Here is a 15,599-nt window from a genome sequence, read left to right on the forward strand (position 1 = left end):
CTGCACCTGCTAGACGCACACACCGGGGCTGGCCTATGTGGGGTCAGGGGAGACGGAGGCGCACCAGCGTGCCCACGAGCGGGGAAACAGGCCTACACGAGCCCTTCTCAGTCCCCGCCTTCCATCCTGGCCGTCCCCCAGGGCAGCCGAGGGGAGGCGGGGCCCGGCCGGGGATTCAGTGAGCACACGGACTGGCCCAGGTGCGCAGGAGGTGCGCAGGCCAGGGCCACCGGGCGGCAGAGGCCGCGGTCTCTGGGGTGGAGTCTGGGGAAGCTGCCCCAAGGTGATGCCAGCTGCCCCTGGGTGGCGGGGAGCGTGGGACGGCCGCTGGGCACTTGCGCTGCGCGGTAGCCTGCGACACAGAGGGCGCGTCCCTGTCAGGGAAGTCCCTGTAGTGCTAGGGCCCGAGCAGGTGGTCAAGGCGGGTCATGAGACCCCCCCGCGGGGCCAGGGAGGGGTCAGCGGTCCTTCCCAGCAAGGCGGAGAGCGAGCGGCTTCCATGGGAGACCAACCGGGCAGCCTGGGGCTTCCAGCGCCACCACAGCGAGGCCTGTCCTTTCGCCGGGTCCTGGCGGTGGCCTGTCCCCGTGCGTCCCATCAGGAAGGCCCGCCCCTGTGGCCCCCAAGTGACCCAGACTGTACCCTGGCGGTGTGTGTCCACGGTGGCCGGCCCCAAGCGTGGGCGGCGGTAGGCGGGGGTCCCCGGGGCGCCCAGCTCCCCTGCTCCCCCAGAGCCCGGCTCCAACCCGGCTGGGCCGCAGTGGGCACGGGACCTGGGACCCTGGCCCAGGGTCTGCGGCTGGCCTGCGAGCTTGGCATGTGGCTTGGGTGTTTAAAGGGCTGTGGAAACGAAACAAAGGAGCGGCGTGCATGACCGAGACAGGCGGGTGGTCCCCCGGCCCCTCCGCAGAGCGTCCCCAGGCGCTGACCGCCTTCCCCCGACGCCCTAGCATCTGCGCCCCCTGCCACCCCAAATGTGTGCCGTGGCTGCGCGGCGGCTCCGGGCCTCCGGTGGTCCCCACGAGAGCAGGGGCGGGGTCGCGGGGCCCTGAAAGGACGCGGACCCCCCCATGCTGGGTCCCTGCAGCCCCGACCCCCAGCGGCCCGTGGGAGCCCCGCGCGTGAGGCGGGCCCCTGCCCTCCTCGGGGAGACCCCTGCGCACCCCCGAGGTCCGGGGCCTGCCTCCCCGCGCTCCGCGGCCGCCGCTCACAGCTCACGCTTCGCTCTTACGACTCGAAGGCTTCTCACACCCTCGGCGTCGTGCACTCGGCCCGTCTCCTGCCCGGGTCACCGTCCGCCCTGGCCCTGGCCTGACCGAGGCGGCCACCGGCCCGCTGCTTTCTGGGACTCCCCGCGGCGATTGTGGCCCACAAGTGCAGCCGCTCGGGCGGCCGTCGGGCTGCTTTGGCCTGAGGAAATGTTTTCAAAGCTCATTCACATTGTGGCCCGGATCCGAATTCCATTCCTTTTTGGTTTTATAAATAGATTCACTTATTCATGAGAGACACAGAGAGAGGCAGAGACACAGGCAGAGGGAGAAGCAGGCTCCCTGCGGGGAGCCCGATGTGGGACTCGATCCCGGGACCCGGGTCATGCCCTGAGCTGAAGGGAGAAGTGCAACGCGGAGCCACCCAGGCGTCCCTCCGTTCCTTTTTATGGCAGAACAATATTCCGTTTATCCGTGCATTGGTAGGTAGACACACGGGTTGGCTCCACTCTTGGGCTACTGTAACGCTGTGCACATTTCTGCACAGACGTGTTTTCAGTTCTCTTGGGTAGACGTGGGTATACCCCTGGCACGGAATGGCTGATGCACAGTTATGCTGTTTAACCATCTGAGGAACTGCCAGACTTTTCCAAAGTGGCTGCACTATGTTGCATCCCACCGACAGTCCCCAAGGGCTCTGGTTTCTTTACATCCTCTCCAACACCTGTGACTGGCTACCTGTTTTCACGCCAGCCATCCTATGGGTGTGACACAGTGTCCGGCTGCGGCTTTGATCTGCATTGCCCTGATGGTTAATGAGGCTGAGCATCTTTGCATGTCATTTGTGTATCTTCTTTGAAAAAAAGCCTATTCACTATTCAAGGCCTTTGCCCATTTCCTATTGGGTTGTCTTTTTTTTTTTTTTTTAGACTTCATTTTTTTTTCCAGAAGAGTTTTAAGTTCACAGCAAAATCGATAGGAAAATACAGAGATTCCCCATATATCTTCTGTGCCGCCACATGCACAGCCTCCCTATTATCAACCTTCCCCACCACGGTGGTACCTTTGTCACAATCAACGAGTCTATATTAACATATCATCATCACCCAAAACCCATGGTTCACATTAGGGCTCACTCTCAGTGGTGTGCCCTCTATGGGTGTGGACAGGTGTGCAATGACTTGGACCCGTCCATATGGTATCATACGGAGATTTTCACTGCCCTAAACATCCTCTGTGCTTCACCTCTTCATCCCTCCCACCCCCCACCCCCGCCTCACTCCTGGCAACCACTGATCTTTTCACTGTCTCCATAGTGTTGCCTTTTCCAGAACATCATAGAGTTGGCATCACACAATGTATAGACCTTTCAGATTGGCTTCCAGTTTTTCCATTTCTTTTCACGACTTGAAAGCTCATTTCGTTTTAACACTGACTAATATTCCACCGTCTGGAAGGACCACAGTTTACCCATTCACCCACTGAAGGACACCTTGCTTATCTCCAAGTTTGGGCAATCGTGAATGACGTTGCTATAAGCATCAGTGTGGCACGCTTCTCTATGGACATGTTTTCAACTCCTTTAGTTAAATACTAAGAAGTGCAATTGCTGGATCCTAGAAGAGTATGTTTTATTTTCTGAGAAACTGTCAAACTGTCTTCCAAGGTGGCTGTGCCATTTTGCATTCTCACCAGCCATGAATGAGAGTTCCTGTTGTTCCGCATCCTCAGCCACATTTGATAGTGTCAGTGTTCTGGATTTTGGCCATTCTAATAGAGGTATAGTGGTATCTCATTTTTAAAATTTGAATTTCCTGGGGCGGTTGGATGGCTCACTGGTTGAGTGTCTGCCTCTGGCTCAGGTCATGATCCCAGGGTCCTGGGATCAAGCCCCACATCGGGCTCTCTGCAGGGAGCCTGCTTCTCCTTCTGCCTGTGTCTCTGCCTCCCTCTGTGTGTCTCTCATGAGTAAGTAAATAAAATATTTAAAATATATATATAAAATAAATTTGAATTTCCCTGGTAACCTATGATGTGGAGCATCTCTTCATGTGCTTATTTGACATCTGTATATATTCTTGGGTGAGGCTTCTGCTAAGGTCTTTGGCCCATATTTTGATCAGGTTGTTTTGTTGTTATCATTGAGTTTTAAGAGTTCTTTGCATATTTTGGGACAATAATCTTTATCAGATATGCCCTTTGCAGATATTTTCTCACCCCGTAAGTCCATTTTGTGATTTGTCTTCTCAATCTCTTAGATACTATCTTTCACAGAGCAGAAGTTTTTAATTTCGGCAAAGCCCAGTTAATCAGCTATTTCTTTCATGGATCATGCCTGTGGTGTTATATCTAAAAAGTCTTCACCGGGGGATCCCTGGGTGGCTCAGCGGTTTGGCGCCTGCCTTTGGCCCAGGGCGCAATCCTGGAGTCCTGGGATCGAGTCCCGCGTCAGGCTCCCTGGCATGGAGCCTGCTTCTCCCTCTGCCTGTGTCTCTGCCTCTCTCTCTCTCTCTCTCTATCATGAATAAATGAATAAAATCTTTAAAAAAATAAAAAATAAAAAGTCTTCACCAAACTCAAGGTCATTTAGATTTCTCTTATGTAAACCTGTGAGAGTTTTAAGGCTTTGTGCTTTGCATTTGGGCCTATGATCTATTTTGAGTTAAATTTTGTGAGGAGAGTAAGGTCTGTGATCCACTGTGTGTGTGTGTGTGTGTGTGTGTGTGTAGATGCCCAGTTGTGGCAGTATCATTTGTTGAGAAGATTTGCTTTGCTCCATTGTACTGCCTTTGTTCCTTTGTCAAAGACCAGTTGACTGTATTTTTTTTTAAGATCTTATTTATCCATGAGAGACTGAGAGAGAGGCAGACACAGGCAGAGGGAGAAGCAGGCTCCATCCAGGGAGCCCGATGCGGGACTCGATCCCAGGATCCCGGGGTCACGACCTGAGCAAAAGGCACATGCTCAACCGGTGAGCCCCCAGGTGTCCCCGGTTGACTATATTGATGGGGGTCCACTCCTGGGCTCCCTGTTCCGTTCCATTGGCCTATTCGTCTCTTCGATCACCAGTGCCACACTGTCTTGATTACTGTAGCTTTATACTGAGTCCTGAAGTCAGGTAGTGTAAGTCCTCTAATGTTGTTCTCCTTCGATATCGTGTTGGCTCTTCTGGGCCTTTTGCCTCTCCAGGTAAACTTCAGAATCATTTGGTTGATCTCCACAAGACCTTTGCGGGTATTTTGATTGAGATTGCGCTGAATAAATAGACCAAGTAGAACTGACATTTGGACACATCGAGTCTTCTTATCCACAGCCATGAAATAGCTCTCCATTATTTAGTTTTTCTCAGGTCTTTTTCATCGGAGTTTTGTATAGATTTTTGTACAGATTCCATTAAGTGTAGCTAAGTATTTCACTTTGGGGAGTACTACCATCAACAGATTTGTTTTTGATTTCAAATGCCCCTTGTTTGCTGCTCCTATGTAAGACATTGATTTTTATGAGTCAGTTGAGAATAATGCCACCTTAACAACATTACCAGTGTTATGGTATCTGGTTCGTGAGTATGAGCTATTTTTCCATTTATTTAGGTCTTAATTTCTTTCAACAATATTTTGTAGTTTTTTTTTTGTTGTTGTTGTTTTTTAAGATTTTATTTATTTACTTACTTGAAAGAGAGAGAGAGAGCACAAGCATAGGGAAGAGGGAGAAGCAGGCTCCCGGCTGAGCTGAACCTAATGCAGCACTTCATCATCATGACCTGACCTGAAGGCAGACACGTAACTGGCTGAGCCACCCCAACAGCCCTATTTTGTAGTTTTTAGTGTACAAGTCTTGTGCCTCCTTGGTTAAATTAATGCATAAGTATTTTATTCACTTCGGATGCCACTACAAATGGAATCGTTTTCTCAATTTCATTTTGGGTCATTCATGGTACCGTATAGAAATACAATTAATACTTCTATATTTATCTTGTGTTCTGTAACCTGCTGAAATCACTGATCGATTCAAATAGTTCTTTTGGTGGATTCCTTGGTATTTTCTATTTAATAGGTCATATCATCTGAAACAGAGGCAGCTTCGCTTCCTTTCCAGAATGGATGTCGTTTCATTTTCCTGGGACCCCTTTCTTTCTGTTGCGTAAACGTCACCAAGGTTTCGCCCCACGGCCCTCTGAGCCTTCAGCCACCTCTGCACCTGGCACCACCTTCCCCTAAAGAACCGGGGACCTGTAACCAACAGGGCTGTAAAAGTTTGAGTCCTTCCCCTCTCTCAAGTCCCCTGCCACACTTGGCTTTTTTCTTAAAGCAGCTGAAGTCAGGATGGAAGAGGAAGCAAGGATACAAGGACACAGCAGAAGTGACTGCACCAATAAGCAAGGCTTTGCATTTGCCACTCACCCAGCTCAACCAAATGGACTTTCAGTGTTTCTGGTCCCCTCAAAACTAAATCCTAAAAAAAAAAACAAAAAAAAAAAACACCCCCCCCCCAAAAAAAAACCTCTGAATTTTCATTGCTGGAATCATTGATTTATTTCAGCTTTGGGAATCTTTTGACTCAGGCATCAGGGCCCTTCTGCTTTTTCACCGGGGCCCTAGAGGGCTGCTGCCCATAGTCATGCTAACAACAACCACAGCTATGATCAGATGGTTTGTTTCAAGCCTACGTCTCACTGTTCATCTTCTATTAATAGTAAAACAGTGGGCACCTTCACTTCCCACCCCCTACTCACCCAACACCCCACTTGTGGAGGACATCATCTGCCAGGATCCTGGGGAGTCTTCTCAGTTTCCTCCGACCCAGTCCATGGAAACCCTTGTCCTTCCTCTTCCAGAACATCATTACTCTGCTAGGCTAATATCCCTTCCTCCTTTATTTTTGGTAAGCTGCATTTTTCTATAAATTTTTCCATTTCGTCTAAAATTTTGAATTTATGGGGCAGCCCCAGTGGCGCAGCGGTTTAGCGCCGCCTGCAGCCCAGAATGTGATCCTGGAGACCCTGGATCGGGTCCCTTGTGGGGCTCTCTGTATGATGCCCGCTTCTCCCTCTGCCTCTCTCTCTCTCTGTCTCTATGAATAAATAAATAAAATCTTTAAAAAAATAAAAATAAATAAAATTTTGAATTTACGGTTATTATAAAGGCACTTATAATATCCTCTTCTCTTTTTTGACAGTGTCAGAGTATGAAGTTATATATTCTTTCTCAGTCCTGATGGTAGCAACTGATACCTTCTCTTACTTACTTAACCAATTCCACCAGAAATTTTTCTATTTTACTAGCAGGTTAAACAAGCCAAGTTTTGGGTTTAGTTTGTCTTTTTCAGTGTTTGTTTTCTAGTTCATTAACTTGTGCTCTTAATTTTTTATTTTTCTCTTCCCCTGTTCTTTTTTTTCCTTTTCAGTTTATTTACTGTATGTGGATTATTTACTAAATTTTGGGTTTATTCACTAAGTATACATCCTAAGACAAGCACACAAAGTTTACAAATTCCCATTTAAGTTCTGCTTGTACCATACCCTCACAAGTGTTTGCTAAATAGCACTTGTCTTTCAGTCCAAAGTTACTTACATTTCTTAATTTCTATAAACATAGAAATCTCCTACCTTTTGAGGGTAAACATGTTTAGTATAATTGCACTGTGGCCAGAGAACAAACTCTGTATTTTTTGCAATCATTTGAAATTTGTTGACACTTGCTATGTGGTCAGCATATGGTAAATTTTTAAAATAATATTCTATTTGTGTTATTAGGTCACTCATTAGTTGCATTGCTCAACTTTTCTGTATTCTGACAGATTATTTTGTCTGCCTAATCTATTTTACTAGAAAAGGTATGTTAAAATGTTCCATTATGATTATGAATTGACCTATTTCCTTTTGTCAGTGTTTCACTTATATATGTTGAAACCTTAATAGATATATAAAAATGCAAAATTGTTTATTATTTATTATTAAACAGTTATGAAGTGGTCCTCTTTGTCTCTAGCTATACTTTTTGGCTTATGATCTATTTTGCTTGATAATAATACGACTATAAACTATAGGCTTCCTTTGGTTGGTATTTGGATAGTATATATTTCAACTGGAACACCTAATTCATTTTCAGTTAATCCATTACTGATGGAGTTTGTTTCAATCTACCACCTTCCCTGCTATTTGTTCCACGTGCTTTATATTTCCTTCTCTCCCCTTTTTTGACATCTTATATGTCAAGTATTCTATTCATCCACTCACATCCTCTCTATCAGTTAGAACTATATACACTGTTTCTATTCTTTTGGTGACTATCCTAGGTAGTACAATATTCACTAATAAGTTAACTAATGCCTTCATCCTTTTCCTGGAAACTACAGTGAGTTTGAAACACTTTAATACTCTCCCAATTTATAGGCTATTATCAGGAATTTTAATTCCAGAGATTTTTTTATACAATTACACAAAGTTTTATTTATATTATTCCCTTATAGAGTCAATGTTCATTTAGATTTATTCTCATAACTTCTGTTTTAATCTGCCATCGACTGGGTGGTTTAAACAACAAACATTTATTTCTCACAGTTCTGAAGGCTGGGAAATCCAAGATCAAGGGGCTGGCAGATTTAGTGTCTGGTGAAGAACCACTTCCTGGTTAATAGCCATCTCTATGCTGTGTCCTCACACATCAGAAGGACAGAGAGAGCTCTCTGGGCTCTCTTTTGTAATCTCCTCCATGGGGGCTCCACCCTCATGACCTAATCTCCTCCCACAGGTCCCACTTCCTAATGACATCACAGTGGAGGTCAGATTTCAACATAAGAATTTTGGGGAGACACAGACATTGAGTCAATATCACCTTCCTTGCCCCGTTTTCCTTCTTGCATCTCTGACTTTAAGTTTCCCTTTGACTTGAATTTCTTTCATATGTGTCTGCTATTTAGTTACTATTTACTTATTATTTATCTGAATTATCTTTATTTTGCCTCCAGTAATAAAAGATACTTTATCTCGGTATAAGATTGTGTTAGCAATTATTTTCTTAAGATCAGCATATTAAAGAGATGACCCCACTGTTTACTAGTTCCCATCACTGCTCGTGAAAAATCCACTGTCACTTCACTTGTAAAGCCCCTGATGGTAATTTATATGTTTTCTCCTTTTACAATTGTCTCCTTGTCATTGTTTTTTTTTTGTTTTGTTTTTTTGTTTTTGTTTTTGTTTTTATTTCCAACAGTCATTTGTTGTTTTATTTTTCCAGCTAGGGAATCACTGGGACTGTTGAACATGTAGCCTAGTGTCTTTCATCAGTTCTAGAAATTCTCAGTCATTGCCTTTGTAGCTCCTTACCCTCTGGTAAGCCAAACCATACATTTATTTGACCATCCTACTGCTTCACATAAGTCTTATTTTTTCTTCTCTACTCTCCAACTTTCTGCCTCTGCTCTAAATTCCAGACAGTTTCTTCTGACCTCTCTTCCAGTTCACTAATTCTTTCTTCAATTGCTTCAAATCTGCTCTTAAATCTACTTAGTTCTTTTTTTTTCTTTTTTCTTTTTTTTTTTTTAAGATTTTATTTATTTATTCATGATAGTCACACAGAGAGAGACAGAGAGGCAGATACACAGGCAGAGGGAGAAGCAGGCTCCATGCACCGGGAGCCCGATGTGGGATTCGATCCCGGGTCTCCAGGATCACGCCCCAGGCCAAAGGCAGGAGCCAAACCGCTGCGCCACCCAGGGATCCCCTTTTTTTTTTTTCTAAAGATTTATTTATTTATTTATTCATGAGAGACACAGAGAGAGAGAGGAGAGACACAGGCAGAGGGAGAAGCAGGCTCCATGCAGGGAGCTCGACGTGGGACATGATCCCGGGACTCCAGGATCATGCCCTGGGCCAAAGGCAGGCGCTAAACCACTGAGTCACCTGGGGATCCCTATTTAGTTCTTAATTTGCTGTTAGTTTAAGTGCTAGAATTTCTATCTAGTTCTTTAAAATGTTTTTTTTAAAAGATAATTTTCATCCCTGGTGATTTTTTTATCCCAGCCCTTTTGTAAAAAATACTTATTTAAAGTAACCTCCACACCCAACATGGGGCTCGAACTCATGACCCCGAGATCAAGAGTTGCATGCTCTACTAACTGAGCCAGCCAGGCAGAAGCCCCCAGCCCTTTTTTAAATCACTTTTTTAATGAACAATACACATAATATAAAAATTACCTCCTTAACCATTTTTAAATGTACAGTTCAGTGGTATTAAGGACATTCATGTTGTGCAGTCATCACCATCGTCCACCTCCAGACTCCTTTTATCTGGTAAAACTGAAATTCTATCCCCATCAGATGCCCCGCGTTCTCTGCCCCCAGCCTCTGGCCACTCCCATTCTACTCTCTGTGAATATGACTACTCTAGGTCCCTCATATAAGTGAAATCACAGCATTAGTCTCTTTGTGACTGGCTTATTTCACTGAGCATAATGTTCTCAGGGTTCATCCATGTTGTAGTACATGTCAGAATTTCTTTTTTTAAGGCTGAATCATACTCCATTGTAGAGAGACCACATTTGCTTACTCATTCATATACTAGTGGAACTTGGGTTGCTTCTACCTTTGGGCTGTCATGCATAATGCTGCTATGAATATGGGTGTACAAATATCTGTTGAAGACCCTGCCTTCAATTACTTTTGGATATTGCTGTGGATGAACTGTGTTGCCACCCAAAATTCATCTTTTGAATTCCTACCCCCCCACACACTGTGATTGTATTTGGAGATAGAGTCTTTATGGAGGTAATTAAATTATATGAGGTTATAGTGGTGGGGCCTTAATCTGATAATAAGAGACAGAAACACCAGGGAGCTCTCTCCCTCTTCATGTGTGCACAGAGGAAAGGCCACGTGGAGACACAGCAAGGAGGAAGCCATCTACAAGCCAAGAGAGGCCTCACTAGAAACCAACTCTGATGGCCCCTTCATCTTGGATGTCTAGCTCTAGAACTACAAGAACACAAATTTGTTGTTTAAGCCACTCAGCCTGATATTTTGTTAAGGCAGTCCTAGCAGACGAATACAGACATATACCCAGAAGTAGAATTTCTGGATCATATGGTAATTCTCTTTGCAATCTTTTGAGAAACTGCCAACTGTTCTCAATGACTGTCCCATTCTGCACTTCTATCAGCAGTGCACGAAGGTTCCAGTTTTTCCATATCCTTGCCTACACTTGTTCTTTTCTGTTTTTTGATAGTAGCCATCTCCTGATGGGTGTGAAGTGGAGCTCACTGTGGCTTGGGTTTGCATTTCCCTAGTGATTAGTTATGTTGAGCATCTTTTCACGGGCTTATTGGCCATTGGTATATCTTCTCTGGAAAACGTTTATTGAAGACTTTTACCCATTTTAAATCAGGTCCTTGTTGTTGTTGAGTTGTGGGAGTTCTCTATATATTTAGGATATTAATCCCTTATTAGCCTAATGATTTGCAAATATTTTCTCCCACTCTGTGGGGTGCCTTTTATTCTGCTGATAGTGTCTTTTGATGCAAAAAATACTTTTTAATTTTTATGAACTCCAGTTTTCCTGGGTTTTTTGTTGTTGTTGTCTGCACCATTGGTGTTGTATCCAAGAAATTACTGCCAAAGCCAATGTCATGAAGCTTTTAGCCTATGTTTTCATGTTTAGGCCTTCAACCCTTTTATATTTAATTTTTGTATATGCTGTTAGGTAAAAGTCCAACTTCATCTTTTACATGTAGATATCCGTTTTTCCCAGCACCATGTGTTGAAAAGACTGTCTTATCTCTATTGGTCTTGACACTCTTGATAACAATCATTTGACCATATTTGTGATGGTTTACTTCTAGGCATCCTATTCTATCTTTCTATCTATGCCAGTGCCGCACTGTTTTGACTACTATAGCTTTGTGCTAAGTTTTGAAACAGGAAGTATAAGTCTTCCACTTCTGTTCCTCTTTTCCAACATTATTTTGACTATTCTGACAAAATTTAAAGCTTGCATTTTCTTGGAACACGGTAAACTTGGCTATTTTATAGTCTTTGTCTGATAATTCTGATATCTGGTGTTTCTCTCATTGCTTATTCTTGGTGGCATCTTGCTTCCTTGTGTGCCTGATTTGACTGTGTCTTGGGTTTTGTATTTGAAAAATTATTTATACAAATGGCTTGAGGCCTAAGATGATGCCATCTTCCACCAGAGAGGGTTTTCTTTGCTTCTGCCTGGAACCTTGGAAAACTACCCATTGGGAGCCACCTTAAACCTAGTCCAGAACTTGTGTTATCACCATCTCATAGGTAAAAATCCAGAGCACAGAGAGGCAAGGCTAACCTGCCTCATGGTTGCACAGCTAACTGGGTGGCAGGAATCAGCACTGGGATCAGTTCCGTCTTACCACAGAGATGCTGCTCCCCTTCTTCTGCTCAGGAGCCTGCTGGGGCTCCTCACTGTCTGGAGTCCTGAGCACCGGCCCCCCAGCCCAGCCACCAAGGCCCTTCCAGCCTCTTCTGGCCACACTGGCTCCTGCCCATCCCCAGCTCTGCTTTTTGGGCACTACCTCCTCACATGCTGCCTACTCACCTGTCCAGAGCTGGCTCGGAGGCTAGGACTCCGCTGTGCTCTCCCAAGGTCCCTGATTAAAGTGGGACCCAGGCCCTGAGTACCCCACGTGCCCGACCCCAGGTCTGGGCACTCTGCAGGGCATCAGGTGCAGCAAACAGGTCAGAGCCTGTCCCCTGGGCACACAGCCTGTCTTCAAGGGGATGGAGCAGGCCCAGGCGTCCTATATCAAGGGCCAGGAACTGTCCGGCCATCCTGGGGATGCCCCGCTCAAGTCCAGCTCCCCTTGGAGGGGGTGCCTGGTGGGTCAGGCAGGGGAGGCCTACCGGGCCCACCTGCCACCCCTAGGTGCCCAGAGGTCCCCTCTCTGACTTTCTGACAGGTGAACAATAACGGGATCATCTCCTTCCTGAAGGAGGTCTCTCAGTTTACCCCAGTGGCCTTTCCCATCGCCAAGGACCGCTGCGTGGTGGCAGCCTTCTGGGCAGATGTGGACAATCGACGTGCGGGTGACGTGTACTACCGGGAGGCCACTGACCCGGCTACGCTGCGCAGAGCCACAGAGGATGTCAGGCGATACTTCCCTGAGCTCCCGGACTTCTCTGCTACCTGGGTTTTCATAGCCACCTGGTACCGCGTGACCTTCTTTGGAGGCAGCGCCTCTTCCCCTGTGAGTTTTTCGTCCTGGGGCAGGGAGGGTGTCCACCTGGGCCCAGAGTCTTCCCAAAGTGGCCCCACCTTGCTGAGGGGGGTCAGACGTAACCACTGGTCCATGCCTGAGAGGAAAAACTGCTCAGGGATGGGGGTCACTCTCCCAGGGTCACGGAGGCAGGTTGGAGGACGACAGAGCCTTGACCTTCCCCAGCCCTCCTGGAAACCATTTGCTTTATCCTTCATTCTGCGATAACACCAAACAACAAAGGCACTGGGGACACATCTCTCCCTTGGGGCACACTCTCCATACACAGAAGAAGCAGGGGGAGGAACTCTCCCTGAGGCTGCTGTGCCAGCCAGAGGGTGGCAGTTCAGCCACATGGGGCCCTGGAGCTGGAGGACTGTGGTGGCTCAGAGCAGCCCTGAGGGACAGGTGTGTCAAGTGTGCCCTCGGGGTCACAGGGGAGAGGCAGAGCGGCCGAGGGCAGGGCCTGCGTTCCCGGCCATGCACAGGGCTGGGCAGCGGGTGGGGCAGGTGAGGCCTTGATGCAGGGGTAGGGGTGCGAGCGCCCCGCGGTCATCGCAGGTGCGGCCGGGGTCCCCGGCAGTGACGGCCGAGGAAATCGGTGCGGGTGGCTCGCCAAGCCTGGGTCCTCCAGCAGCCTAGATGAGAGGGACAGCGCCAGCCAGCGAGGCAGCCCTCCGGCCGGCCGGGCGTGCACTGTGGAAGTTCTTAAAAGGAGGAAGGCGGTGGCTAGGGAAAGAACAGGGAAAGACGGGCTTCTTCTGTAAACACTGCGACGAATGCATGTTTCCGCTGGTGAACTATTCGTGCGTAGCCCACAGATAGTTTGTCAGTTTTGTTTTTCTTATCGTCAAGTTGTAAGAAAAACATGCTGGTAACAGAGAGAGAGACTGGGTAAGGCGGCTGCCGACAGATCGCTGCCGTGAAGCACCTCCCTCGTCTTCTGCCTTCTTGTTCATCACCCTAGAAGCCACTCTGGCCTCTGCGGCCACCTGGGTATTTCCTTCCCCTCCGCCCACGGAGGAAACCCTAACGCCTGTCCGCAGGCCCCGAGATGTGGGCTGCAAAATGCTTATCCGGGCGACATGGGAACCCCCGGACGGGGACCCACTCGTGAGTCTGGGCTGGAAGCTGGTCCGTACGGTGGGAGGGGAGGCCGGGAAGGGCCTCCTCCCCACAGTGCCTCGGAGCAGGCCCCCCGGGGAGGGAGGGTGAAGCTCCTCCCCGCACGCTGGACCCCCACCAGCGCACCTCCCCGCCGCTCGGCGGTCCCATCAGCCCGCCTCAGGGCCCCGGCGTCCGGCTGTCTCCAGACCGGGAGCTCCAGGTTTGCCCCCCAAGGGGCGCCCTCAGTCTCCCTGTGGTTCACTGCTAAATAAGTAAAGGGCAGAGCCAATGGTGTCCCACCGTGAACACCTGCAGGCCAGCCCAGGGGTGGGCGGCACCCACGGCAGGGCGCCCAGGGGTGGGCACTGCGGGGCCTCGCCAGCTGGGGGCCGTGCCCGGGCCGGGGCTCCGGGGTGAGGCCGCTGCCCGCAGGGCTCTGGCTTGGCCCTACCGCGTGCTCCTCCCCTGCCGCCGCTGCGCACACAGGGAGGCTCCTCTCCGTCCTTCCGCCTCCTTGGTGGCCAGCGCTGCTGTCCTCTGTGGTCGCCGGCTGCACCCTGCTGTGATGCGTCTGTTCCCATCACCTCGGCCAACCCCCGTCATCTCTTCCGTCTTGCTCCTGCCGACCTGTAGAAGTTCCGCTTGAATTAAGGATACCAACAGCTCCAACTGCCGCCTGGGTCATAAGTACCGTCTCCACTTTGCTGTTGGCCGTGCAGTTTGACCTCACGGCACTTTTTTACGTGCAGAAGTTTCTGAAGTCAAGTATATAAATCTCCTTCTGGCTTTTGCAGTTAACAAATGTCACACTTAAAGCCCTTCCTCGATCGAAGCATCTCTACAGCCCCCTTAGGTCTTCTTCCTCTATGGCTCTGATGGTTCCATTCACAAACTTACTTGATGCGGGATTTCTTTTCACGAGGGATGGAACGCTCTAATTTTATTATTTTTCAGTTTCCTGTTTGTCCCGAGATCACTTCTTAAACGATCCCACCCTTTGCTCAATCTGAAATGACGTCTCATACGTACACTACTCAATAACATCTTCATGGAAGATGACAACATGAAAAACAAAATTCACTAAAACTGCTTTTCCTTGTTTCCTCGTTTTATCTTTCCCTCTTTACATTTTTTGTTTCACACGGGACAGTTTTGTGGATCTGACCCAGTAAGCACTAAGCCCTGTGTCCCTGGCGTCCGTGGGTCCTCAGGGCCCTTCAGCATATCTCACCAGGTGACAGCTGTCAGGGGTCCTGGCCTGTGCCGGGGCCTCAGGCACTAGGGACAGTGGGGCATGAGGTCAAGGCCATCGGCTCAGTGGCAGATGGCTGGCCATCCAGTTGGGAAGACAGAGGAGGGGCCAGGGGATGTGGACCATGCTGAAGGGGGCAGGCCCTTGCAGCACGGACGAGCGAGCGCAGAACCCTGTTCAGGCCTCCCTCCTTGGCAGGTCAACACGTTCCAGACCGTGCTTATCACGGACGGCAAGTTCTCCTTCACCATCTTCAACTATGAGTCCATCACGTGGACCACGGGCACACACGCCAGCAGTGGGGGCGACTCCACTGGCCTGGGGGGCATCGCAGCCCAGGTAGGGGCCCGGCTCCCCACTGCCACAACTGTCATGAGCTCATCAGGCAGGGAGACCCCCCCCCCGACTCTGCAGAGGCCAGTGTGAAGTGTTCTGATGCCAGTCCCAGGCCAGACTCACAGAAACATCCTCAGGTCAGAGGCACCTTTGTCCTGACCCACACTGCCCTGTCCTCCCGGGGCCAGCTGCAGCCGAGCCAGAAGGGCCCCTGGCTCTGTGCGTGCTAACCATCCTGGGGTCTGGCCTGGCCTGTGGCCCATGGGACCGTGGCCAGCGAGTGCTCCCTCGTGATGGGAATGCCCCCGTCTCCTTCCTAGCCGTCCACTTTCTTCTGAGCTCACACACCTGCCCCTGGTCCCCCTGGGAGCCAAGAGATTGGGGGGTGAGCCCCTGCAGGTGTGTGTGAGGGGAGCATGCCAGGGTCCAACAAGGTGGGTGGCTGGAGGAATGGCTGGCTGGGGTCAGGTCCT

General features: G+C 49.0%; 1 protein-coding gene and 1 long non-coding RNA gene across 5 annotated transcripts in view; one reads left to right on the forward strand and one right to left on the reverse strand.

The window, feature by feature from the left end:
• Positions 1–15,599, forward strand: part of SNED1 (sushi, nidogen and EGF like domains 1) — an 84,655-nt gene that overhangs the window by 11,852 nt on the left and 57,204 nt on the right. For all 4 annotated transcript variants that reach the window (XR_003142739.3, XM_035716671.2, XM_035716673.2 and 1 more), the window contains exons 2-3: positions 12,135–12,422; positions 14,989–15,129. Coding sequence is in view for 3 of the 4 variants with exons in the window: in XM_035716671.2 (XP_035572564.2) it covers positions 12,135–12,422; positions 14,989–15,129 (429 nt within the window). In the remaining variant the exon portion in view is untranslated. The remainder of the gene's footprint in view (positions 1–12,134; positions 12,423–14,988; positions 15,130–15,599) is intronic.
• Positions 8,119–15,001, reverse strand: LOC125753595 (uncharacterized). Its single transcript, XR_007405742.1, has 2 exons — positions 13,990–15,001; positions 8,119–13,302 (listed from the first exon to the last, which is right to left on the reverse strand). It is a non-coding gene; the product is annotated as an uncharacterized LOC125753595 (long non-coding RNA).

This window comes from Canis lupus, chromosome 25, assembly GCF_003254725.2.
Source record: "Canis lupus dingo isolate Sandy chromosome 25, ASM325472v2, whole genome shotgun sequence".
Classification (NCBI taxonomy): Eukaryota; Metazoa; Chordata; class Mammalia; order Carnivora; family Canidae; genus Canis; species Canis lupus.